At 35.9% G+C, this 27,118-nt stretch overlaps 1 protein-coding gene across 1 annotated transcript in view; it reads left to right on the top strand.

The window, feature by feature from the left end:
• The window catches only part of csmd3a (CUB and Sushi multiple domains 3a), a 307,148-nt gene that overhangs the window by 98,802 nt on the left and 181,228 nt on the right, over positions 1-27,118 (top strand). The window contains exons 25-28 of the mRNA XM_077229908.1: positions 1,615-1,731; positions 11,091-11,204; positions 14,347-14,442; positions 15,182-15,385. Coding sequence (XP_077086023.1) covers positions 1,615-1,731; positions 11,091-11,204; positions 14,347-14,442; positions 15,182-15,385 — 531 coding nt within the window. The remainder of the gene's footprint in view (positions 1-1,614; positions 1,732-11,090; positions 11,205-14,346; positions 14,443-15,181; positions 15,386-27,118) is intronic.

A 27,118-nucleotide genomic window follows, 5' to 3' on the forward strand; every position in this document is an offset into this window, starting at 1 on the left:
GGTACATGTACATGTTTTTAAAGGAAGTGTCAGGATATTTTGTATTAACTCTAACAATACAAGGCAGTTTTTCAAAAAATATGTTTATTGCAAGAACTTTTATAAGGGTTCATAATTCGCGATATTATTCAGCTATAATGTAACTACACACTGGATTTGTCAGCATCAAACCATATTTTTATTATTATTGTATTATTTTGTATTATTATTTTGTCTAAATCTTATATTTTATTACTTAAGCTTTTTTCAAATTATCTTTGATATTTGTGTTCCTGCATATATTTTCAGTGTTTTTAAGTATAAATGATCCATCCATCATCCATCCATCCATCATCAATCATCCATCCGTCCATCAATCATCCATCCATCCATCAATCAATCATCCATACATTAATCATCCGTCAATCAATCATCCATCCATCAATCACTCATCCATCCATTAATCATCCATCCGTCAATCATCCATCCATCCATCCATCACCAATCATCCATCCATTAATCATCCATCCATCCATCAATCAATCATCCATCCATCAATCATCCATTCATCATCAATCATCCATCCATCCATCAATCATCCATCCATCCATCAAACATCCATCCATCCGTCAATCATCCATCCATTAATCATCCGTCAATCAATCATCCATCCATCCATCCATCATCAATCATCATCCATCCATCCATCCATCAATCATCCATCCATCCATCATCAATCATCCATCCATCCATCAATCATCCATCCATCAATCATCCATCCATCATCAATCATCCATCCATCCATCAATCATCCATCCATCCATCAAACATCCATCCATCAATCAATCATCCATCCATTAATCATCCGTCAATCAATCATCCATCCATCCATCATCAATCATCATCCATCCATCCAACAATCATCCATCTATCAATCATCCATCCATCCATCAATCATCAATCAATCAATCATCCATCCATCATTTAATCTATCCATCAATCCTCCATCTATCCATTAATCTGTCCATCAATCATCCATCCATCAATCATCCCTCCATCTATTAATCATCCATCCATCCATCCGTCCATCTATTAATCCATCCAAAAGATCAATGAACACAGCAACATGATTCCTTCAGTGCAGACTGTAATTAAGGACATTAATAGAATGGAATTGGAATTGATTCTATAGTAATCATTTACATTTACATTTACATTTAGTCATTTAGCAGACGCTTTTATCCAAAGCGACTTACATTTGAGGATTAAACCAAGCGAGTCATCATGGAGAGGCAAAACAACGCAAGAAGTGCTCAGAATACAAAGTTCAAACATTGCTCAGAGTAGCATAAACCAGACAAGCGAAGATTTCAAGAAAAAGGTTTTTTTTTTTTTTTTTTTTTTTTTTTCTCTATGATAAGTGCTCACGGAAGAGATGAGTAATGGTGGCTTGCATATCAAAAATAATCAAGAACATTTTATTTAAATTCAAAATGCATTAAAACAAGAAATAAAGAAAGACAGCTGATCAACATGTTAAACTGGTCTGTAAAACGAGCATAAAATGATAGAAACGATGTGTCTTGGTTATTATTCTGCATTGAGACTGAATGTGATCATGTTTGTTTCCTGCAGCTCCATGTGGGAGCCGGTCGACGGGGTCCGAGGGCACCGTTCTGTCCCCGAACTATCCCCGCAACTACACCGAGGGCCAGTCCTGCGTGTACGAGATCTCGGTGCCAGGAGAGTTCGGTAAGAAACCGTTTTCAACCTGAACACAAATCACCATCAAGGTTACTGATATAAGCTGCTACTGTACTAACATGCATGTGCCACTGTGAAACTAACCCTTTTTCTTTTCATTTCTGAGAACTGCTTTTCCTGTAATTGAATAGGCACAGCAGTCACAAATGAAATGCGCATGTGTGTATGTAACAACGCTTAAAGGATTTCTAAAATCTGAATCTCAGACGGGCTGTTTTGCCAGCAGGATCTCCACTTCTGAAAGGGTTTGTGCTTTGAGTCTCTGGGGTGACTGAGATCATGTGTAGAGCTCAGAGCCTCATATTTTATGCATGTACACATTGCATTTGTTTAGTTTTGCTTGTAACAAGCGGCGTCGACTGTGCACAGCGTCCAGGATCAAACGAAGGAGAATGTTTCAGTGACCTTATATGAACCGGAGAAATTTCTGCTCTCCAGGACGGCTATAGGACTACAGATCTGCAGATACCGCAGACGTGGCCCAAGCAAATGTCACTTTATTGTATTGACCAGCCTGTGAAAGGTTACTTTCTATTAAAACGAGATGAGATGTAATCGAACAAGATGTGACTCAAAAGCTGCTGTAGCTAAAGAACAGAATCAATGATGCGAACTTCATCAAATATATAATAATAATACTGAAGACAATAGAGTCATTATTCAGATCAATTCAGCTCAAGTTCTGTTCTCATCCCATAATGTCAGTGCAGTATGATTATTTTGTAACCATATAATCATATTTTATTGAACCTTAAATTTGTTACTAGTTTTCTCTGCAAAAAAATGGGGAGTGTCAGAAAATAAGGAGGATGCAATAAATGCAAGACAATATGAAGAATTTAATAATTGCAAGAAAATGTGGGAGTTGCAGAAAATATGGGGATGCAATAAATGCATGTTAGTGTTATCACGCATTTTGAACCCCATTTTGGAAAAATTGCACAAAAAAAATACCTGACTATTGCATACTATTGCATTTAATTAATGTTTTTGATTGTTTTGCTCCATATAGCGGAGTTAGATGAAGCTCTCCCCTTGCCTCTCATACTGTAAATTTTGGTTCTGGATCGCATTAAAATTGCATCATCAGTGTCGGTACAGTAACTTACTGTAATTTACTAAAACTTCAGATGCACAGAAAAACTCTCGCGTCTGTTTGCAACTAATGCATTGCAAAAGATGTGCCGAAAAAATGCATCGTTTTTTTAATCTGCAATTATATGTAATGATATTCAGTTGACTTTTGAAGTACTTTCGTATCAGTTTCAAACCTAGCATGAACTGTCTGAGAAAAGTGTAGTGTGAAAGACACACATCCTAACTTTTATTGGAGTAGCCCTTCTTTCATGTCTTTTATCAGTTTCAAACCCTCTTCAGTTTATATTAATGCGTTCTAACTCTACTAAATGGCAAGAGTTTAGAGATGATGCCGTGAGGCGTCTCACTTGATTATGAAAGCGTTCTGATGATTTAACTGTCTATAAGAAGAAAGAATATAAAACACCAACCGCTGAAGGTCTTCTTAAAATATCACATCAAACAGGACTTGAAGTTCTCAACTCTTCAAAAAACTCTCAACTTTTCGAGTTTTCTTCCTCAGATTTAAAATTGAACATGGTCAGACTAGTGACTTTCCCTCCATTGCATTTTTAGTCTCTGACAAGGACTTATTTTGTACTTCTGTACAAATATTTTATGCAAATAATTGGCGAATGACATTCCAAGTTTAAAACTATTTTTCTTTGCTTAAAATTAATTCAAAGAAATGGTAAAAAAAATGTGACTTGTAATGTTACAAAACATATCGGTAACACTTTACATAAAGCCTTTATATAATGCATTGTAAAAGTATTTTTATGCATTAATTATGCCTTGTAATGCACCTTATGGATAACTTCAACCACAGTTATAATATCATTAGAAATTATAATGCATTAAAACACACGACAAACAACGGAAATCTGTGAATATTATAATGCATGTTAACTTTGTTTTATTTATGAAAAGATAGAATGCATTTTAATGTACATTATGAATACCTTTATAATTCATTATACATAAACACTTGGAATAAAATGTTACCAAGATTTGTAATTAAGAAAAAAATAGTTCTTTTGAACTTTCTATTCATCAAAGACTCTTTGAAGCATGTCAGTCTGTAAAGTTCATATTTGCATTTATTTTTCTCATTGACTATCATGTCCAATTATGGAAGTAAAATGTGTTTCATGTCGACTTTAATGACTAAAAGGAAGAAAATAACCACAACTTCAATCAAGGTTTTATTTAGTTAAAAATGCATCCTGTTGGAGATCAATTAGATGTCGGGGCTCAAACTGAGGGATAATTCTGTCTCTGAAAAGAACTGTCAGAAGTATTTATTTCTCATTTAAGCTCGTCAATTATATAGGACCTTTTGAACGGAATAATAAGGCAGTTCTCTGTTTCTATGGCCAGCTTTTAATGTTTAATTATTCTGTCACAAATAATAAATCCGGACATTTTTTAAACAGCATCTGTCTTTTGAAAGGAAAACTGAATTATTCACAGCTGCCAAACGAGCGCCTTAGGCATGAATCGTACGTATTAGACTCCCGCGCGCGTGTTTATAGAAAGTTGTCGACCAACCGTACATTGTGCATCTGAGCAGCACGGAAGAAAATCTGTTCCCGTTGTTCCCGAATCCCTCAGTGTTTCCAGCAAATGAGAAATCTTGGCAGCTTCGTGAGAGCCTCTGCATTAGAGACTCGATTAGATTTATGTAAACTGCAGCAGACAGCTTCGTGTTTTATGCAGAGCTCGGGGTTTTTATGCCAATCACAATGTCTTGGATGTATAGTTGCATTGATCACGCTAATCCCAACTTGCTCCCTGTCAACAGTCCAAATTCACACCCCCTTAAACTGGTGGCATGAGCGCGGGAATCTGGGCCCGAGGACACGTGGCTCTTCGGCACGGGGGTTTGTGTGTGTGTGTGTGTGTGTGTGTGTGTGTGAGGACGTGCCCGCGGGCCAGTGTCGCATCAAACACACCGAATGACTGCAGACACCCACGTGTGTAGCTGTGGATTCTACAAAGCCATCGCTCACACACACACACACACACACACACACGATCACCCGCTTCCATCTCTGAGCGTCGGCTGTAAATGCTTGTTCCACCTTGGCAATCTCCAAAACAGAAAACAAACTGCAGGCAAATGCAATTAACATGAAAGCCAGTGTTGGAGAAGCGAGCCCTGAACGCAGAATCAAACGCCTATTATGCGTTTTTCATTTTACCTTTTCTTTAGTGTGAAATATAGCTGTTCGTGCATGTGACCTGCAAACTCACAAAGAAAAAACTGATGCGTTCAAGTCCTGTCAGAAAGATCGTATTGTACAAATATGAATGTGGGGAAACTATGAACTTTCTTTAAGACCAAAGTTAAAGAGTTGAGGGAGTAAGATAAGAATAAATGCAGGAAAATATTTGGATGCAGAAAATATGGGGTTGCAATAAATGCAAGATAATATGGGAGTGTCAAAAAAATGAGGGATGCAGTAAATTCAAGAACATATGGAGAATTTAATAAATGCACGAACATACGGGGATGCAGAAAATATATGCGATGTAATAAATGCAGAAAATATATGCGATGTAATAAATGCAAGAAAATATGAATGATGTAATAAATGCAAGAAATTATAGGGAGTGTTAAAGATGAAAAAAATTGAAGATGCAGAAAATATGGAGATGCAATAAATGCAAGGCAATATGGAGAATTGAATAAATGCAACAATTTTTTAATTTATTTATAATGTACTGGTTGACCAATCAGAGCGGACTGGGCTTTTTTGAAAAGCTTGGCTTTAAAGAGACAGGAGCTCAAACACAGTTATGTACAGTATGAGAAAAAAACATTTAGATCATGTAAATGTATTGTAGCAGACGCCAAAATACATAAATGAACATAAATTGTTCTCTTTAAACCGATGTGGGTCTGTAGTCAAGACAGGGCCAGAGGAGAATGTAAAGCAGATCCAGAGTTGTTTAAGTGCAAAACTTTTCCTCGATTGTCTCTGGAAAGCCAGACGTCGGTGTGTGTGAACATTGCCTGCGGCTTAGCCTAGCGAGAAACACGCTGGGAAGAAGCGTACTCCTGAGAGATGAGTCACAGAGTTTTAACTGCACCAATACCAGCGCTTTGCTAGCACTAATGTTTGTCGTCGCTGTTGTTCTTAATGTCTGTTGCACCGCCTTGAATAATTGACACGAGTTTGTGTCAGAGCGCCGGGGGTTTATATCCATGTTGTCTGCTAGTGTTTGAAGTTGTTGTGTGTGTTAGCATTGAGGTGTAACATCGGATCTCCCGCGGATCCGGCTCCAGGCCGATTCCTTTTCTTCCCATCATTCTGTCGGCATTAAGGTCTAGTTAGTCTCTGTTGTTGAAGGAGCAGACGCTGTGTGGACCTGATTTTTGACAGGAACCAGGAGAATGTGATGAGCTGTTTTGCTTGAACGGACACATTTATCACAAGAGTGTCAGAAAATATGAGGGATGCAATAAATGCAAGACAATATGGAGAATTTCATAAATGCAAGAAAATATAGGATAAGCAGAACATATGGGGAATGCAATAAATGCAAGAAAATATAGGGAGTGTAAGAAAAAATGACGGATGCAATAAATGCATGACAATATGGTGAATTTAATAAATGCAAGACAATATGGGGATGCAGAAGAAAGTATGGGAGATGCAGAAAATATTGGTATGCAATAAAGGCAAAATAATATGGAGAATTTAATAAATGCAATAAAATATAGGATAAGCATAACATATGGGGAATGCAATAAATGCTAGCAAATATGAATGATGTAATAAATGCAAGAAAATATAGGGAGTTTCAGAAAAAATGAGGGATGCAATAAATGCATGACAATTTGGAGAATTTAATAAATGCAAGAAAATATGGAGGTATCAGTTTCATCTCAAAGATGTTGGCTCATTTTCAAACTTTGGAAAACATGAAAAAATGTGAAATGATAAACACTTCTGAAGCCAGCTACAATAGAAGCTGTTTGTTGGTCCATCAGAGTTCGTCTGAGAAGGAACAATCGCTGATTTCTTTGTGCTCTGGTAAAAGCCCGAAGGCGCTGTTAGATGCGGAGGACATGAACAGACGTTCACCGTTACCCTTCTACATCACAGCCCTGACCTCAGCTGGAAACGTGTCTACTGGATTAGCTGTCCTTGTTGAGATGGGAAGTGGTTGCCTTGCCAACAGCAGTGCCATTTCCTCGACTTAATAAACCATTACCAGTTGAAAAGGCTGAGCTTTCTATTCTGCGCATGAGTTCGGATCATTCTGACTGTTCCTGCGCGACTCTTGTTTAATTGATCAGTCCTCGGGGGAGAGTCGTGTGTGACCTGTGTGTGTGTGTGTGGAGAACTGTTGCTTATCTGACATTGTGTGAGGATCAAACACCACACGCTTCGTGTGTAAAAACAACAGAAGACCCAATTACCCAGCGTCCTTTGTGTCTGTCAGGATTAATCGTGCAATGGATGCATGATATTGATTTACTGACTAATATCCTGTACCTGTATTATAATAAGATCGGCTAAGCTTGCCAAACCGCACACCCGAGAGGGCTTTGGCATCTCGTCCTCTGAAATATTAATTCCAGGAGGTTTTTATTATTGACTGCTGATAATAGAGGCGGTTCAAATAGAGCTGATTGAAGATGAAGCATATAGTTGTAATTAGCGAAAACACTTTGTTTAGTCAATGCCAGTGAGTGAAAATAATTCATGTTTAGCAGTCAGTTATGCTAAGATGGTTATGCTAAGATTTGAACCAATGATATGCTTTAACCCCTTAGCTGTCACCCCCCCCCCCCCCCCTTTTATAATTGTCATTTAAATGCACTATACAAACTTAAATAGTTGTAATTCAAGAATGTTTTGGAATACAGACCTAAGTTTGGTCTTGTTTTAAAGAAAATAATCAGCAGGTTATTACTGATGTGAAAGCCCTTCAATAAATTAAAGTATGAAAAAGTTATGGAAGTTATAATTGACAGTAAATCAAATTTACTTTATTAATATTTTTTTAATATAAAATAAATATTTTACAAAATATTTTTTACTATAAAATTACTATAAAATGAAAGCTATATATCTAACCAAGTTGTGTTCCAAATTTCAAGTTGATATCACAAAAATTAAAGTTCCCATGAGATTTTGTTTAGGCGTAGTACCAAAAATAGCCACCGGGTGCCATTGCATTCCATTGAATTTAATTGTATGCAATCTGCTGTAACAAATTCATAAATTTCTATCCAAATATCACTTCTGACACTAAATATGGAACCTTGAGACTCAGACCTTTCTGACAATATGTGTTTTGTCAATATTAGAAAAGGTTTTGATAATAAATTATGAAAGATGATGCCCAAAAGGGGAGGGGCCTAATAAAAAATACCGTTTCTATGGTAACACAACATCCAATTTCAAAAAGGTTTTCACAGGATAAATTCTGAGTTCGTAAGCTTTCAAATGATACCTAATTTATGATAACTACTAAAATATGTGATATAATAATAATAAAAAACAATTATTTATATATATATATATATATATATATATATATATATATATATATATATATATATATAAAATATATATTATACTTTTTAGAGGACTTCTTACTTTACTTTTTAAAATATAATTTTATCTTTTTTTTATTGACAAATACTAGATTATGTTTTATTATGAACTTTTGTAGCATTAAAAACCAAAGTTTCAATTATTAAAAGTGTGTGCGTCGACTTTTTGTGACAAAGGTCCGAAACTCCTCTAATGACGTCGATTTTTTGAGGCGCACTCTTGTCATAAATTCATACATTACTGTTCAAACATAATTTGTAAGAAAAAAACAGCGCTAAAATATCTATTTAGGAGTCTTAGACCTTTCCAACGATATATAGTTTGTCATAATTAGATTAGGATTTAATAGTAATATAGCGAAGTAAAGTTAGATATCCCGTATATGGGATCGTGACAGTTTTAATAATGTTGATTATAGTTGTATTTTGAAGTGCGGATATATCTGATCTCTATGCTCATACTTATTGGAGATGTATTGAAATATTTATAAAAACAAGGGAAAAGGTTGAGTAGAAATATTTCGCATGGGGGAATGCAAGCTATAGTTAAGACTTGTCTCATGAATATTAATTAGTTCCTGGGCACTCCAGGAAGTTCAGTGTCGAGGATCACCAAATTAATATTCATGAGACAAACCATCACCATGTGAATGTGTCACAAACAGTCGAACCCGGCGGGCAATCTGTCACTGTGGCCACTTTACAAAATTAAGATTAATTAATGAATAAAATTAAGATGAATTATAATAATAATTATATTATTATTAATTGTAATTATAATTTATTACATCATCCATATTTTCTTGCATTTATTAAATTCTCCATATTGGCTTGCATTTATTGCATCCTCCATTTTTTATGACATTTATTGCATCACCATATTTTCTGCAACCCAATATTTTCTTGCATTTATTACACAACCCTCCATATTTTCTTTCATTTAATAAATTCTCCTTATTGCCTTACATTTATTGCATCCCTCATTTTTTTCTGACACTCCCCACATTTTCTTGCGTTTATTACATCCACCATATTTTCTTGAATGTATTGCATTGCCCATATTTTCTAGCATTTATTGCATCTCCCATATTTTCTGACACTGTTCATAATTTTTGGCCAAAAATTATGTCGACAAAATGTTTCATGATTCATTGCATTATTATCGCGAATAAAACAATCAACTGCAAGCACAACTACACGATATGCTTACAAAAACTTTCACAAAATCTTTATCAATCACTTTTGGCCACTACTGTACATGTATGTAATTTTGAGCTATTTCAACAGGAAAACAAGACAAAAACACTGATTTAAAAATGATGTTTGGTAATGAACCTTCAGTATAAGATTTCAGAAAGTCCCAGTGTTGTGTGGCTGTATTATTGCGTTATCTCTGCTTCACCTCCTCAGGTGAACTTCATATGTTGCTGAAATTGTGTTCTGCTGCTTTCAAACGAAACAAATGTGCAACTACCGTCCCTCATCCAATTACAGGAAATACATTTCCTTCAAATGCCTGAAAGTAAAAAAAAAGAGCGAGAGTGATTGTGAATTATTCATAGGAAATGGCAAACATATGGCTGTGTTTTTCTCACCTTTTCTACCGGTGTTTTGTCATCTGTCTAATGCACGCCGATGGCCTGAAGGCAGACTGTGTTCTGAGGCCTTCGGGCGAAACACATTCACTTACTCTCTTTACAGTTCCTCTATTGACGACTCCACTGGTTTATAGCTTTATTTGGAGTTGCGATATTAATTTATGGCATTTCCCTGCAGAAGTTTGAGTCTCTTGTTAGGGCTTTTGTGCGGTGACTTTAGTAGGGTTGGTTATTACTGAATTCAATAAGTGATGATTGTGTTGGGAACACTGCTATAAGGGGGACAGAAATATGAGCTATAATGTTGAAGATGTCATATACTCTAGGTTTTATTAGCTCTAGGAGTGCTTGTTTCACACGAGGTCCCTTTGAAAGCCACTATGGGAGAACGCCGTTTCTGTTAACCAGAGGAAAGACGCTTCATAAAGGAGATGTTTGGGAAATGTTTGGAATATATCAATTGTTTCTGATTCTAGATAGATGGATGGATGGATGGATGGATGGGATAGATAGATAGATAGATAGATAGATAGATAGATAGATAGATAGATAGATAGATAGATAGATAGATAGATAGATAGATAGATAGATAGATAGATAGATAGATGGATGGATGGATGGATGGATGGATGGATGGATGGGATAGATAGATAGATAGATAGATAGATAGATAGATAGATAGATAGATAGATAGATAGATAGATAGATAGATAGATAGATAGATAGATAGATAGATAGATGGATGGATGGATGGATGGATAGATATTGTAAGTTGATGCTTGGATGATAGATAAATATTTGCTTACATTTTCATCCTATAAAAGAGCAGAATCTCAGGAAACACTTCCTCTGGGAGTGACGCCGAATGAGGAAAGATTTCTATAGATGCTGTACGGACCCTCAGAGATATGAACACTGTACTCAAACACACTGTACTCAAACACACTGTACTCAAACACACTGTACTCAAACACACTGTAGTCAGATCTTACACACCATAGACAGTGACACAGCAGTCAGTGTTTATAGTTAGTGTCTGTTTTAAAGACTCCTTTCTTCTTCTGTGTCAATACAATGTCTTCTCTCTCTCACTACAGTTCTCTTCGGCCAGTTTCTGTTCTTCCAGACGAGCTCTAATGATGTGGTTGAGATCTTCGACGGGCCCTCGACCGAGTCTGCGCTCCTCAGCTCCAGCTACGGCTCTCACTCAGGTAAAGGCTTTGTTTACCGCGGTACACCAACTAAAGGCTCGTCTGACATTAAACTACGCTGTCAGATCTCGTTCCTGCTGTGTGTCGATGTTAATGTGCTTCTGACACGCAGTCGGGCTGCAGCGTTTATACCAGGGTTATTATCATTAACTAAAACTACAACTTGAAATAAAGTAAAATATGAGTTGACCTAAAAAACGTCTCAGGTCACGACAGTAACACTAGTTCCCTGAGAAGTGAACGAGACACTGCGTTGATGACGCTTTGGGAACGCCCCGCGTGATTGCGTCTGATGCGGATGTGTCAACTAGCCCAATGGCGAGAGTGAACGTCACGAGCGGGAAAGAATAAAATGACATCCGGTCTGAACGGCGTTAGCTTTAAAGGGGTCATGACATGAGAAACCAAATTTGCCTTGATCTTTTGGTATATAAGAGGTCTTTTTACCATTAAAACTTCCTGCAAGTTTCATAGATTAAGATGTCCTTAATCTATGAAATGTCCTCCCCATTATAAACGAACATTTATTTAATCAAGCTCTAAATACAGCTTGTTGTGGATCCATGGTATGAAGTGACGATCCAGTACGAAGTGACGTACCAGTCGTTTGCATATGACCGCCTCAAGCGCAAGATAACTACGCCTGATTTCGCATCATCGCATCGCTTTCGCGTGCACATGTGTTCAGTCGACGTGCAGCGAGCATAGACAGTAAACGCAGCGGGTGGGTCTATTTACAAGAAGTTTGCAATGCCACGCAGATGTGCTGTTCCTGGCTGAGGACAAACAACATGTTTAAATACGCTGCCGAAAGATCCAGACGTCAGGGAAAAACGGTTGCAGTTTATTCTTTGCGGACGTCCCAGTCACGGCAGTGTTCATTTAAGCGTGTGTTCTCTACATTTCAAGGATGACTCTTTTGATAACAAATCTCAGTATGATGCTGGCTTTGCCAGAAAACTTTTGCTTAAAGATCAGTCTGCGCCGACTATTCTAGGCCCAACAACGACGCCGCACACTGTAAGTAATGTATTTCATCTTAAAACTACTTTTTTTGTATGCATAAGCACTGACGTTAGCCAATCACAACAGTGGGCGTTAACACTGAACTCTTAAAAGGGAAACACCCCCAAAACAAACTGTTTGAATCAGAGGATGAGAAACAGGGTGGGAAAAGGTCATAAATCACTCAATTTTGAAAGGTTTTTGTCCAAAAAATTATAGTAATACTATAATTGCACCTAAGGGAACATAATAAAACAAAAACCATGTCATGACCCCTTTAATTTAGCCAAAGCAAGTCGATCACAGGGATGTAGGACGTACATCAATGCGCTGCATCGCGCTGCATCAATGACGCTTTGGGAACGAGAATGTCCGAACGCCATACGGCCGGTCTCGTTCATGCTGTGGTTACGACCTGAGAACTCTTGACCCAGGGGCATTCACGTTCAAGTCATAAAACCTGACAAAAACGTGCAAAAAAAAAGAAGCGTCGCAAACCTTTTGAAGGGATAGAGCCTTGGAGACCGCCATTTTCCTCATAGAATGGGCTCTAATGGCCAACGGTGAAGTCTTGCCCGAAACCTCATAAGCGAGGGAGATAGCCTCAACTATCCACTTGCTAACAGTGTGCATGAATGCTGGAAGACCCAAAGCAGACTGACAGTTGATCAGGCTTTCTCCACAGGGCAGCTCTGTGGACATACAGTGCTTAGCATAAGTGAACACGCTCATGCTAAAGTTGACTAAAAAGAGGAATAAAAAAATCATCTTTTTGAAATTGATCTTAATGCCTTAATTTAAAAAATGAGGAAAAATCCAACTTTTAAGGACACCAATTTTCTTTGTGAATGAATAATGTATCGTAAATAAATAAATGTTCTTAGTTAACATACAGGTTGCGTAAGTCAGGACACCCCTATGTTGAATTCCCACAATACAAAGAAAATTGGCGTCCTTAAAGGTTGGATTTTTCCTCATTTTTTAAATTAAGGCTTTAAGATCAATTTCCAAATTCCAAAAATCCCAAAGATTATTTTTTATTCCTCTTTTCAGTCAACTTTAGCTTGGGTGTGTTCACTTATGCTAAGTACTGTAGGTGTCTGGTGCTCTGACTGGACAGATGAGGTTACATTGTTCCTGGTCTTGATCTTTGAAAGGAGGAGGACGGAACGCCTGCAGAACGATAGGCCGCTAGTACGTGAGTAGGAACTTTCAGAACATATCTTCGCTTAGGATAGAGGAAAGCTTTGACCATCCCGGGTGCAAATTCCAGGCACGAGATACCGATAAGGCCTGAAGATCTCCTACTATTTTTAGTGAGGAAATGGCTCGAAGGAACACAGTTTTGAGGGTCAGAAACTTTTCTGAGACCGAATCAAGAGGCTCGTGAGAGAAGCATCTGTCGAGAGCGAGACTCGATACAAAGACCTGGGATAGGAACCAAGGCTTCCTCCATATAACCAAGGCTTGGAGACACCGCCGCATGATCTTGATCATACGAAGTGGGTTATAATAATATAATATAATATTGTAATATAATATATTTGAATGAAATTTATTTTATTTTAGGTTTTACAAGATTACTAAAGAATTGGTAAACTATTAATAGTGTTTATTATTTATTTATGTTTAAATCATCCTATATGTGTTACATTTTTTATGTTTTTTTAATATTTGAATATAAAATATAAATTGTATGAATATATTTTAATAAATGCATTAATAATAACAAAATAAAGAGATTTAATTAAAATACTGTGTTGCATATTATTTGTGTGAATTTGAATGCTCAGATTATTAGTGAATTATTAGATAATCTCATTATTTTCCTAGCAACATGTTAGTGCAATGCTATTAAATTTATGAAAGTTAAACTTTTCGCTCAAATTTCTATGCTGACACTGTATACAATATAATTCGTAACAATGCATGTTGTATTAAAATAGTAAAGGATGCAACACACATTTCCACTCCTATTCTCACCCTGTGGACGGCTCTTGTTGGTGATCTGAAGACACATCATTTCTTTAACCCTGTTGATGTGGCACACATACTGATGATCTCGTTTATGCCGATGTTGTAGACAGATAAGAGCTGTTTTTCTTTCCCTCACCTCCTCAAATTTCTCATTTCATAGGAGAGCCATTGCCGCTGAGCTCTGCCAATGAAATCACCATCAGGTTCAAAACCGAGGGACCCAATACAGCTAAAGGTTTTCATTTCGTGTATCAAGGTGTGTATTTCTCAACTGCTCTGTAGTGAACTTACATTACGGCTGTTGGAAAAGAATACTTACATTCTACTCATGCTATTTTGCAGTATACACTAGGGGTTTAACAATATATCGTGTCACAATATATCGCAATACAAAAATGCAACAATGTGTATCGTGGATAGTGACAAAATGTATTGTGTATAGTTCACCCAAAAAAACATACTGTGTGAGAACTGAGAAGTTTTCAGAGTTTAGTGTCAGTACTACATTAAACTACTATATAATGTTGAATATAATGTATAATAATGCAATGGGTCCTCATAAAGGCAAATATCTTATGTTACAAGTAAAAAGTGGCCTACATTATTTTAAATATATCTAGTCAGTGACCGAGTGCAGGAATATTGATCTAAAATAATTCTGTTTTCAGCTTCAGAATCATGAATATTTATATTCTGGCGTCTCTATTGTCCTGTGTATTGGGTTTCCAGCACCAAGTCCAAGACTATTGATTTACACCCCAATGCAATACCAAATTTAGCATTTTAATCAACAGTACATTTTTTGTTAACCTTTGATCATGTCTTGGAGTATTACAATAATATCGTATCGTGAGTTCAGTATCGTGATATGTATCGAATCACCCCTACTATACACTGATGTAAGAGTTATTTACTCCAAACTTTTGAACTGTATAGTGTATTTTTGTTATGCAGATTTATAAAAATCAAATGTTTTTCCTCTTCCATGTTCGCAGCTGTTCCACGGACCAGTGCTTCCCAGTGCAGCTCCATGCCCGAGCCTCGCTATGGGAAGCGCATTGGGAATGACTTTGGATTGGGCACATTTGTGCTGTTCGAGTGTAACCCAGGCTACTCTCTCCACGGTGCCAGTGCCATCAGGTGTGAGGCCGTGCCCAACTCTCTGGCCCAGTGGAACGGCACTGTGCCAACATGTGTGGGTATGTACATACACTCCCACACGTCTGTGTGCTCAATACTGCTCAAAACTGCTCATTGCTGCCCAATACTGCCCACTACTGCACAATACTGCCCAATACTGCACAATACTGCTCAATACTGCTCAAAACTGCTCAATACTGCCCAATACTGCTCAATACTGCTCAATACTGCTCAATACTGCCCAATACTGCTCAATACTGCTCAATACTGCTCAAAACTGCTCATTGCTGCCTAATACTGCCCAATACTGCTCAATACTGCCCAATACTGCCCAATACTGCTCAATACTGCTCAATACTGCCCAATACTGCCCAATACTGCCCAATACTGCCCAATACTGCCCAATACTGCTCAATACTGCCCAATACTGCTCAATACTGCTCAATACTGCTCAATACTGCCCAATACTGCCCAATACTGCTCAATACTGCCCAATACTGCCCAATACTGCTCAATACTGCTCAATACTGCCCAATACCGCCCAATACTGCCCAATACTGCCCAATACTGCCCAATACTGCTCAATACTGCTCAATACTGCCCAATACTGCTCAATACTGCTCAATACTGCTCAATACTGCTCAAAACTGCTCATTGCTGCCTAATACTGCCCAATACTGCTCAATACTGCTCAATACTGCTCAATACCGCCCAATACCGCTCAATATTGCTCAATACTGCTCAATACTGCCCAATACTGCTCAATACTGCCCAATACTGCTCAATACTGCTCAATACTGCTCAATACAGCCCAATACTGCCCAATACTGCTCAATACTGCCCAATACTGCCCAATACTGCCCAATACTGCTCAATACTGCTCAATACTGCTCAATACCGCCCAATACAGCCCAATATTGCTCAATACTGCTCAATACTGCCCAATACTGCTCAATACTGCCCAATACTGCTCAATACTGCCCAATACTGCTCAATACTGCCCAATACTGCCCAATACTGCCCAATACTCCTCAATACTGCTCAATACTGCCCAATACTGCCCAATACTGCTCAATACTGCTCAATACTGCCCAATACTGCCCAATACTGCTCAATACTGCTCAATACTGCCCAATACTGCTCAATACTGCCCAATACTGCTCAATACTGCCCAATACTGCCCAATACTGCTCAATACTGCCCAATACTGCCCAATACTGCTCAATACTGCCCAATACTGCTCAATACTGCTCAATACTGCCCAATATTGCTCAATACTGCCCAATACTGCCCAATACTGCTCAATACTGCCCAATACTGCTCAATACTGCTCAATACTGCCCAATACTGCTCAATACTGCCCAATACTGCCCAATACTACTCAATACTGCTCAATACTGCTCAATACTGCCCAATACTGCTCAATACTGCTCAATACTGCCCACTACTGCTCAATACTGCTCAATACTGCCCAATACTGCCCAATACTGCTCAATACTGCTCAATACTGCCCAATACTGCTCAATACCTCCCAATACTGCCCAATACTGCCCACTACTGCTCAATACTGCTCAATACTGCTCAATACTGCCCAATACTGCTCAATACTGCCCAATACTGCCCAATACTGCTCAATACTGCTCAATACTGCTCAATACTGCCCAATACTGCCCAATACTGCCCAATACTGCTCAATACTGCCCAATACTGCTCAATACTACTCAATACTACTCAATACTGCCCAATACTGCCCAATACTGCTCAATACTGCCCAATACTGCTCAATACTGCTCAATACTGCACAATACTGCCCAATACTGCCCAATGCTGCTCAGTACTGCTCAATACTGCCCAATACTGCTCAATACCTCCCAATACTGCTCAATACTGCTCAATACTGCCCAATACTGCCCAATACTGCTCAATACTGCCCAATACTGCCCAATACTGCCCAATACTGCTCAATACTGCCCAATACTGCTCAATACTGCTCAATACTGCCCAATACTGTCCAATACTGCCCAATACTGCCCAATACTGCCCAATACTGCTCAATACTGCCCAATATTGCCCAATACTGCTCAATACTGCCCAATACTGCCCACTACTGCCCAATACCCAATACTGCCCAATACTACCCAATACTGCTCAATACTGCCCAATACTGCCCAATACTGCTCAATACTGCCCACTACTGCCCAATACCCAATACTGCTCAATACTGCCCAATACTGTCCAATACTGCCCAATACTGCCCAATACTGCCCAATACTGCCCAATACTGCTCAATACTGTCCAATACTGCCCCTTGCTGCTGGGGAGGAACGTCAGATAATGCCAAGCTGCGATTGAGACTCTGTTCCCAAACATAGTGAGCTTCCCTTGGTAGACAGCATTTTTATCAAGCACATTGATAAAAAAGAAATTATAAAAAACATATTTTTTATTTTTTATGTAAAAAAAAAACTCTTTTGGGCTTCAAAAATGCTCTTCACAAACACTTCAAGTGACGTTACTCACACTACGCCCATTTTTTTTTTTTACAGCCTATTGTTTCAAAACATAGTGAGCTGCCCTTGTTAGGCAGCATTTTTATATAAGTGTCGTCGCTGTTTGGAGGAAACCTTGAATCTCCATATTTAATTTTTTTTTTTCATAAATCAAAACTATTGGTCACCCTTTGCGTCTGTCTGTGGGTTTGCATATCTGGTGCTCAAAAATGACAGAATTATAATATTGATATTTTAATTTTTAGTCTATGAAATGAATATACTATATTTTAGTTTGATAATGTTTTTTATTTAATATTTAGCATGTTTAGGGGATTCTTTTATTCTAAATTATATTTACACTGTATTTATTCATCCAAACGTCAGCTAATGCCAAGCTGCGATGGAGACTCAGTTCCCAAACATAGTGAGCTGCCCTTGTTAGGCAGGATTTTTATCAAGCACATTGATAATTGTTATTGTTATGTTATATTTTTTATGCACATTTTATTTGTATTACTTCTGGTCTCTCTCTTGAAACCAACACGGAAGTGATTTAAACTGCAATTCATTGAGTGGCCACTAGAGACAGGCTGCAGAAGAGAGTCAATCCCATAAACCCCCATGTTTAAAATGCCCAACATTACAGCAGAAAAAAAACATGTTTACAGCCTGGCACAAAAAGTGTTTTTGGTCTATATAGCTAATTTTGCCCTTCATGACGACTGTGAGGGGTGGATTTTTTTTTATAACTCATCCGTTTAAATTATATTAAGCCTTAAAGTTCTGCAGAATGAAGGGCGTGGCCACTTGAGTGACAGGTGGATTTCCGCTGATGTCACTGCTAGCCGTTTGTCTGCTGTCTGTTAGCGTCACGTCACCTCAGCTAATCCGATCCTAAAACATAGTGAATTTCATTGGATCCTTAAACTGTCAATCAAACCTCATAACTCCTCCCTCCTCTATCATGAGTGAAGAGCCATGCATGTATCTGCTTGTTTGCAATGCAATGGTAAATTAAGAACTGGTTCTTTGAATTAGTGCAGCGTTTCCTTTACCCAAAAAACACTATAAGGCTAATGTTTCAGTGGAGAAGAGAGTCTTAGTCTAGCATTTCGTTGAATCACAGACAAAATTGGCTTAAATAACCAAAGCACTTCATCGTTAATAACAATGAGATTTTGGTCAAATCATAGAAAAACTGAGCACCCACATAGCTATTATACACTTTATAAGCTGGAAGTTGATGAAATATATGTATATATATATATATACATACATATATATGGAATGTTTTTTTCCATCTCCTGAAAAGTAGTGTTTTTGGACATACAACGAAACCCGACAGTGACAATATGATTAATTTTATTATATATATATATATATATATTATATTATATATAAATAATACAATATAATTTAATTTCATTTAATACAGTTTAATATAATCTAATTTCAATGAAATGTCTTTTATTTTAGATCTTACTAATTACTAAAGTTATACTTAAATTACTAATTAATTTAAGATGAATATTCATACAAAAAATAAAAATATTATATTACATTATATTAATAATTGTAATAAATAGGTTCAAAATAAATAAACTATTTTACCCATTATTTGTATGTGTGCTGTGAATTTGCAATGCTTAAATGATGAATGAATCAGTAGTTTGCGTATAGCAACATGCTAATGCTAAACTCTATTGAGATCAATAGTGAGTTGTGCTTGACATGATCAGCACTGTTCGTGTTACGAGTTTCTGTCTTCGTAAAGCGTTCCAGATCACTCGTCCTGACGAGTCTCTCGCTGTGTTGTGGAACAGAGCCGGGAGATTCGAGAGGGTTTTATTAAAAATAAATGTGCTGGGAGCTAATGGATACAGGAGCGTTCACACAGAGTGGAAAAAGCCCCATGAAACGCAATTTCAAGTAAATGCGAATCTCGGGTAAATCTCGTGATGCGAGTTGACAGAATACTTTCCTTCTCACTGTGTCCTCGTGCAATTTAATAGAAACACTCCTAGAGAGAATCAACAGGCGCTAGAAGCAAAGCTCACGAACCAGACCATGCGCCGACACTTTCTGAGCTCGCGCTATAGAACAAGTAGTTCGGTATTACATATTATTTTTCCCCTGGTGTCTTTTCATCATCATTTTTCACCTTCACTCATTGATCCCTGGGAATAAGGTTGTTTTTTTCCATGCTGTACCTTTTCAGATTTCTATGTAAAAGAGTTCTTCACATGTTAAATTAGCATCAGGACTTTCGTTATCAGGGGGTTTTAGGTGTAGCTCACCTTTATCACTCTGCCTCATATTCATAAGCAATATTAATAAGCAATTTGATGTATCATTTTCAAAAGAAAGTGTGATTGGTGCTTGCCGTGGCACCGGGGTCTGTTTATTGTCTTTAATTTATTTATAAAGGACCTTTAAGAACCAAAGCTAGTCAGTTTCCAATAAAACGTATTTTAAGACTTTTAAAAGAGTGCAGGGTGTCCGTGGCTCCTTAAAAAGTCTTAAAAAGTCTTATTTTTGCTTATGAAAGGTCTTAAATTTTAGATGGCAATTTGACTTAGACATATCTGAATGTTTTCCAAAGTAAAACTATCTAATTAACGTACTTTTTTATTTATTATTCGTTCTTTGTGGATTTGCTTGTTCACGTGACATTTCGCGTCACATTCGCGCCAGCATCACGTCTGTCTCCTGCTCGCGAAACAGCAGGAGAGAAGGAGCAGAAAGCTGGTTAATTTCAGTTCAATTATAAGTTCATTCTTTATGTGTGTAGTGGTGTGCGATGTGTATTGTCTATTATGATATTGTAATCATTGTTTTACTTTAACTATGTACGAGATATCGCATTGTCTCTCATGCTTGCTTTCACTGCGTGATGTGTCAGTGCAGTTATTGGTATTTTCCCTAATAGATGTATAAAGTTTTTGTATTTTATCATATGTTGTTATCATACAATATTACAATATTACATCAGCAAGAGGGCTGTTTTCCCGTCCACAATAGCAAATATGATATTTATTTTATATAACAGTTAACTACTTACATTAACATTGTGAGTTACATTTTATAAACAATATTGTCAATATTGTTTGTTTTCCCTTTATTTCGCTGACGAGAATTTCAAAATGAAACCGTAGCAGATATAAAGCGTATATATATCTTCGTGAGTCAGCTGTCAACAACAGGCCTAAACCAGCCATGGTACCAGTACACAAACACAATATAAATATCATCTAATTATCAACAAAACTTTGAAAATATTGAGACATATTTTTGTCAATATTGCGCACCCCTAATGTAAGGTATTAATTTTGATTTCTTCAGGTCTTAAAAAGCCTTAAATTTGACTTTAAAAAGTGTGCAGATACCCTGAGAGTGGGTTCAGTGCAAAAATACTATTCACCTTCGTGATTGTTATTAATTATAATTTGTATTGACTCATCTAAAATAAATATTGTTTTATTTTATTATATTATATTGTCATATTATTATAATTAATGCTAATTAAGTCGGAAATTAAATCATTCATCTAAATTAGGCTGATAATAATTTGCACTTTTAATTTAGTTACTGTTTACTCATCTAAAATAAAAAATAAATAAAAGTTAATAAATTTGATCAATATGTTATATTATCAATAGTACTAATTAATTCTGCAATTATACTACATTACTAATAATAACAATTAATTATGCAATTAGAGTATTCATTTAAATTAGAGAGTCATTTTAATTTATTTAGTATTTACTCATCTAAGAAAAACATATATTATATTATATTATAATAAATGTTAATTTAGTTGGCAAATAAAGCATTCTTCTAAAATAGGGTGACAGCACTAATTTTCCGTTTTAATTTATTTCGTAATTTCCGTGATTTCTTCTCTTTCATTTATTTATAAAGCACCTTTAAGCACCAAAGCTAGTCCAATAAAATGTCATTTAAGACTTTTAAAAGAGTGTGTTCAGTGCGGTGTGAGACTTAAAACCCGATTGAAATGTTTCGAAAATACTATTCGCCTTCGTGATTGTTAGTAATCACAAGCACCACTGATTAAAAGTGTCAAGTTTTGCATTTGTAAATTCGTTCTGGAAATAAGCAACAGAAAGGAGCGAGTCTTCTCATGCGCTGATGCTGTAAGTTGTAAATCTCCCGCCGCACCTCTGACAGTAACAGCGGTTATCATCGATTACTTCTGCCACAGGGAAAAGCCTCAGTGAATCAGCACGAGTTTTATATTCAGTTTCAGTGTGTGTGTGGAAGAGCGTTTTCTGCACAGGTGCTGCACGATCATTTGCCCTTTTAATTAGATTATAGAAAATTAGATACAATTTATTACATTTTCATTTGTTTTTATTTTAGATGAGCAAATATCACTATATAATATTACCAATAATACTTATTAATTCTGCAATTATACTTCATTACTAATAATAACAATTAATTATACAATTAGAGCATTAATTTAAAGTGTCATTTTAATTTATTTAGTATTTACTGATCTAAGATATTATATTATAAATGCTATTAATAGATATTATAAATACTAATTAAGTCAGCAAATAAAGCATTCTTCTAAATTTGGGTGACAGCATTAATTTGCCATTTTAATTTGAATGCAGTGATTTTGCATATATATGCGCTACACGTCCTTGTGGTCTTCATTACTGCAAATTAGGCTTACAAACATAAATGCATCTAGTGCAATAAATCCTTTTCTTAATTAGAAACATTCAGTATCAAAAGCATCAAGATGTATTTATTTTAGAATAAATGTTGTCGCTTTAAGCATGCATTTGACAAAATATGACAAGATAAAACCATTTTCCAGTTAGTGTGAGTTTAAGAAAACAGCTGAATGTAATGCAAAGTCTTACAGCATATGCTTAAAACAAGATAAAACAATTTTGCATTTAGGGTTAAGAATAAGAAAGTTTTATATAAGAAAGCAGGAGTTTTATATTCCGTTTTCGGTGTGTGTAAGAGCTTGTTTTCTGCACAGGTGCTGCAGGATCATGTGTTTATTCACCTTTATCACTCTGTCGTATCATCTATAATAATTCCTAAAATAACGTGTATCCACATTGTGTCAGCAGCTGAAGTCGTGACCTAGTGTTTCTAAAGTTCAATTTCAGACGTGTCGGATCCCAGTCCGCCTCCATCCCGAGGGATTTCACGTCTCAGCTCCTGTTAGGGATAATAATGCGCAAGATCTATTTTGACACACATCTGCTGACAGCTGTCAATCACACACACACACACACCCACACACACACACACAGGTGCCGGATTGAGTTCATCATTTGAGCATTAAAGCATCTAACTATAGCAGTGTTTGTGCAGTGTTGGTGATAGAGCGCTGATGTTCACACAGCTGGACAAAAAACAGATAAAACCACATCGAAGCTACTTAACCTGGGAAAATATCATTATATAACAATCAGATGAATACTAATTCATTTTGTTATCATTGATCTAAGTTTATTTGCCAATTTAATATTATATTTAGTATTTACTCATCTAAAATAAAACATCATGAATTGTAATAAAATATAATATAAATTAATTCTGCAATTAGAGCCATTTTCTATTTAATAATTTGTATTTACTCATCTCAAATAAATTATATGATATTATATTATATTATAATTAATGTTAATTAAGTCGGAAATTAAAGCATTAAACTAAATTAGAGTGACAGCAATAATTTGCACTTTATGAATTTATTTAATATTTAATTATCTAAAATAAAAATAAATCTAAATTTAATACATTTCCTTAATATATTATATTACCAATAATATAAAGTAATTCTGCAATTAGAGCATTATTTTAAATTAGAGCCCAATTTTAATTTATTTAGTATTTACTCATCTAAAATAAAATAAAACTATATATTATATTATATTATATTATATTATATTATATTATATTATATAAATGCTAATTAAGTCTCCAAATAAAGCATTCTTCTAAATTAGGGTGACAGCATTAATTTACCATTTTAATTTCTTTAATATTTTCTCATCTAAAATAAAAAATAATTAAAATTCAGTAAATTGTATCAGTATATTATATTAACAAGAATACTAATTAATTCTCCAATCTGTGCATTTATGTAAATTAGGGTGACAGGATTAGTTTGCTATTTCAATTTATTTTTTGTATTTACTCATTAAAAATCAAAAATAAATATACTACATTACCAAAAATAACAATTCATTCTGCAAATAGAGCAATACTGTAAATCACGGTGACAGCATTACTTTGCTATTTTAATTTAATATTAACATAATATTGCAGCTTGTAGTAAATAAACTTTATGCATCAGTCCAAACTCAGAAACCACAAGGACAAAAACATCAAGTGAAATCTAGACACACCGTAAACGTCCAGCCTCGTCGTTAATGAGGCGGATTAATCGCAAACCAAACGACACCCTTATAATACCAGCCGTGATCACGTGCAACATGATCTTACAGCAACATGTGTGTAACTCTATTTACGGTAGCGACTCTTCACGTTCCATTCATTCACATGAAATTGCTCTTTGCCCCCGAGCGACTCGCTCGTCGTCTCTCGAGCGCCGGCTGCTAATGAAGACATTAGCGTTAGCTGGAAAGCTTCTTGATTATAGCGGGGGCGAGAGAGCGCGGGGGTAAATTCACCTGTGGAATATAGATGATCCGAGTGGAAGTCAACTGAATAATTGCCTTGAATTAACATGTCAAATGATCTTCCAGGCATCAGAAGCGAGAGTAAAGAACACTGAAAAAAAATTACTTGTAGGATTTACTTGATGAAATGGAAACATTTTTTCTAAGTACATTTTAAGTACACTCTAAAAAATGTTGGGTTGTTTTAACCCAATCTTGGGCGAAGAATGGACAAACCCAAATGTTGGGTTAAAAATGTAATTGCATTTTTTTACTGCTAATGCTCTGAACAACTTACTTGTTATTATCAAGTAAAATCTACTTACTATTGAACTTAACAATCATTTGACATCTAATTAACATTTAATTTAAGTAATTAAGTAAATATTACTTAATTATATTTAATTTAATTTCACATTTAGAATTAAGTAACATCTACTTAACTGATTTAACAAGTAAATTTAACAAAATGTACTTGTTATTCAAACAATATTACACTGAATTAAAACACACTTTTAAAGTGTATGCTTTACTGTAGAAACATCTAAGTAAATAACGCAATAGATATTGTGTAGATTTCATACTGTATCTACATAATGGAAGTAACATGGCACCCGAACACAGAGACCTCAATACTACAGTATATATACACAATGACGCTAACATTCGATTGATTGTTTTTGCGTACGAATGTCATTTTGTGTAGAAAATAAATCCAGATGTCACAAAACAGCAAGTTACCAAACCTAAAAACAAAAATGAATGATAAAACAGTGAAAAATCAACCTTAGTAATTATTCATGCCCCAGTTGCATGATGGGAAAACCAGTATCAGAAAAGTTGAGTAGATTTTACTTAATTTTATATATTGTTGAGATTTATGCTTTAATTTCTACAAACTTGAATTGAGTAATATTGGATTCAGGGGTAACACTTTACAATTAGGTTCATTAGTTAATGTAGTAACTAACAATGAGCAATACATTTGCTACAGTATTTATTAATCTTTCTTAATATTAGTTAATAAAAAATTCAGCCGTTCATTGTTTGTACATGTTAGTTCACAGTGCATTAACTACTGTAACAAATACAACCCTTTAATTTCAATAATGTATTAGTAAGTTGAAATTAATATTAACTAAGATTAATTAATGCTAGAAGTATTGTTCGATCTTAGTTCTTGTTAACTAGTGAATCTCATTGTAAAGCGTTACAGATTTAGGCTACTTAGTTTTTTTGAATCCTTGCCTGAACTACACTTTTCATGTAGAAAATACATTTGTTTTTTCTGATGCATTTCCTTCAGCACTGAATCATCTCTATCAGTGAAGGAAAAGCACTAACAGATGAGTGGCGTTTTTCTTTCGCACCCGGTGATTGAAAACAAAGCGATTGACTCGGGTCTCTCGATGTCCTCGTGTGTTTGACTGATGGCGTCAGAAACTGCCTGTGAAGACACAAACCCTTGCGCTAGTTAACATCCACAGAGGATTCGCGCTTATTGATAGCTACACAAAAGGTGCTGAGCACAATGTCTGGCGAAGCCTCAACTAGCAAATAAAAATGGCTCTGAGCTCTGCAAAGGTGACTGAGAGAGTCAGAAGATTCATTCCTCGTCCTTTCAATTTATTCCAGTTAGTGTGTGTTTTTCCCCCTCGGCTTTTCTTAGCTGACGCTTGTGTGCTTTGAATGGTTTGAAAAGCACTAATGAAAATGGAAAATTGAACGTGTTTCTGGTCTATTAGAAAGCACAATACTGTAATTATGAATGCAGTGATTTTGCATATATGCGCTACAAGTCCTTGGGATCTTCATTACTGAAGGAGGATGGAAAGGTTAGGCTTTACAAATATATAAATGCATCTAGTGCAATAAATCATTTTCTTAATTAGTGTTTTATGTTTTGCAGGAAACATACAGTATCAAAGCATCAATATATATTTATTTTTAGAATAAATGTTGTCGCTTTTAGCATGCATTTGACAAAATTTGACAAGATAAAACCATTTTCCAGTTAGGGTGGGTATAAGAAAACAGCTGAATGTCTTTTGTAATGCAACGTCTCAATGAAGTTTATCTCCATTTTTGAGGTGGAAGAAGAGAAAATACGATTTTCGAAAGACAAGTTTCTGTCTAATTTAACTCCCAGGTCTTTAACTGTAGAGGATGAAGTTACAGTACATCCTTCTAAATACAAATTGTATTCTAATAGGTTTTGTGTACAGGGTTTTGGTCCAATAAGTAGTTATTCAATCAGTCTTATCGGAATTTAATAGAAGAAAATTACTGGTCATCCAATATTTTATATCTTTAACACACTCTGTCAACTTAGTTATATATTTCACCACGACTAAATGAATTCTCTAAATTATCTGAGTATCATCGGCACAACTAATGGAAACTAATTCCATGTTTTCTTATAATATTACCAAGTGGCAGCATAAATATTGAAAATAGAAGAGGTCCTAACACAGAGCCTTGCTGCACTCCATAATTTATTGACATTATCTTAGATTTTCTCCCCTTTTAAGCGGAAAAAATGGTAACGGTCTGATAGATCTAAACCACCTTAATGCCTGTCCATGAGTACTAGAGTAATTTTGTAGTGGATCTAAGAGTATATAAT

This window comes from Siphateles boraxobius, unplaced genomic scaffold (genome assembly GCF_051911475.1).
Source record: "Siphateles boraxobius isolate OS27281-9 unplaced genomic scaffold, OSU_SipBor_1 137, whole genome shotgun sequence".
NCBI classification, from domain to species: Eukaryota; Metazoa; Chordata; class Actinopteri; order Cypriniformes; family Leuciscidae; genus Siphateles; species Siphateles boraxobius.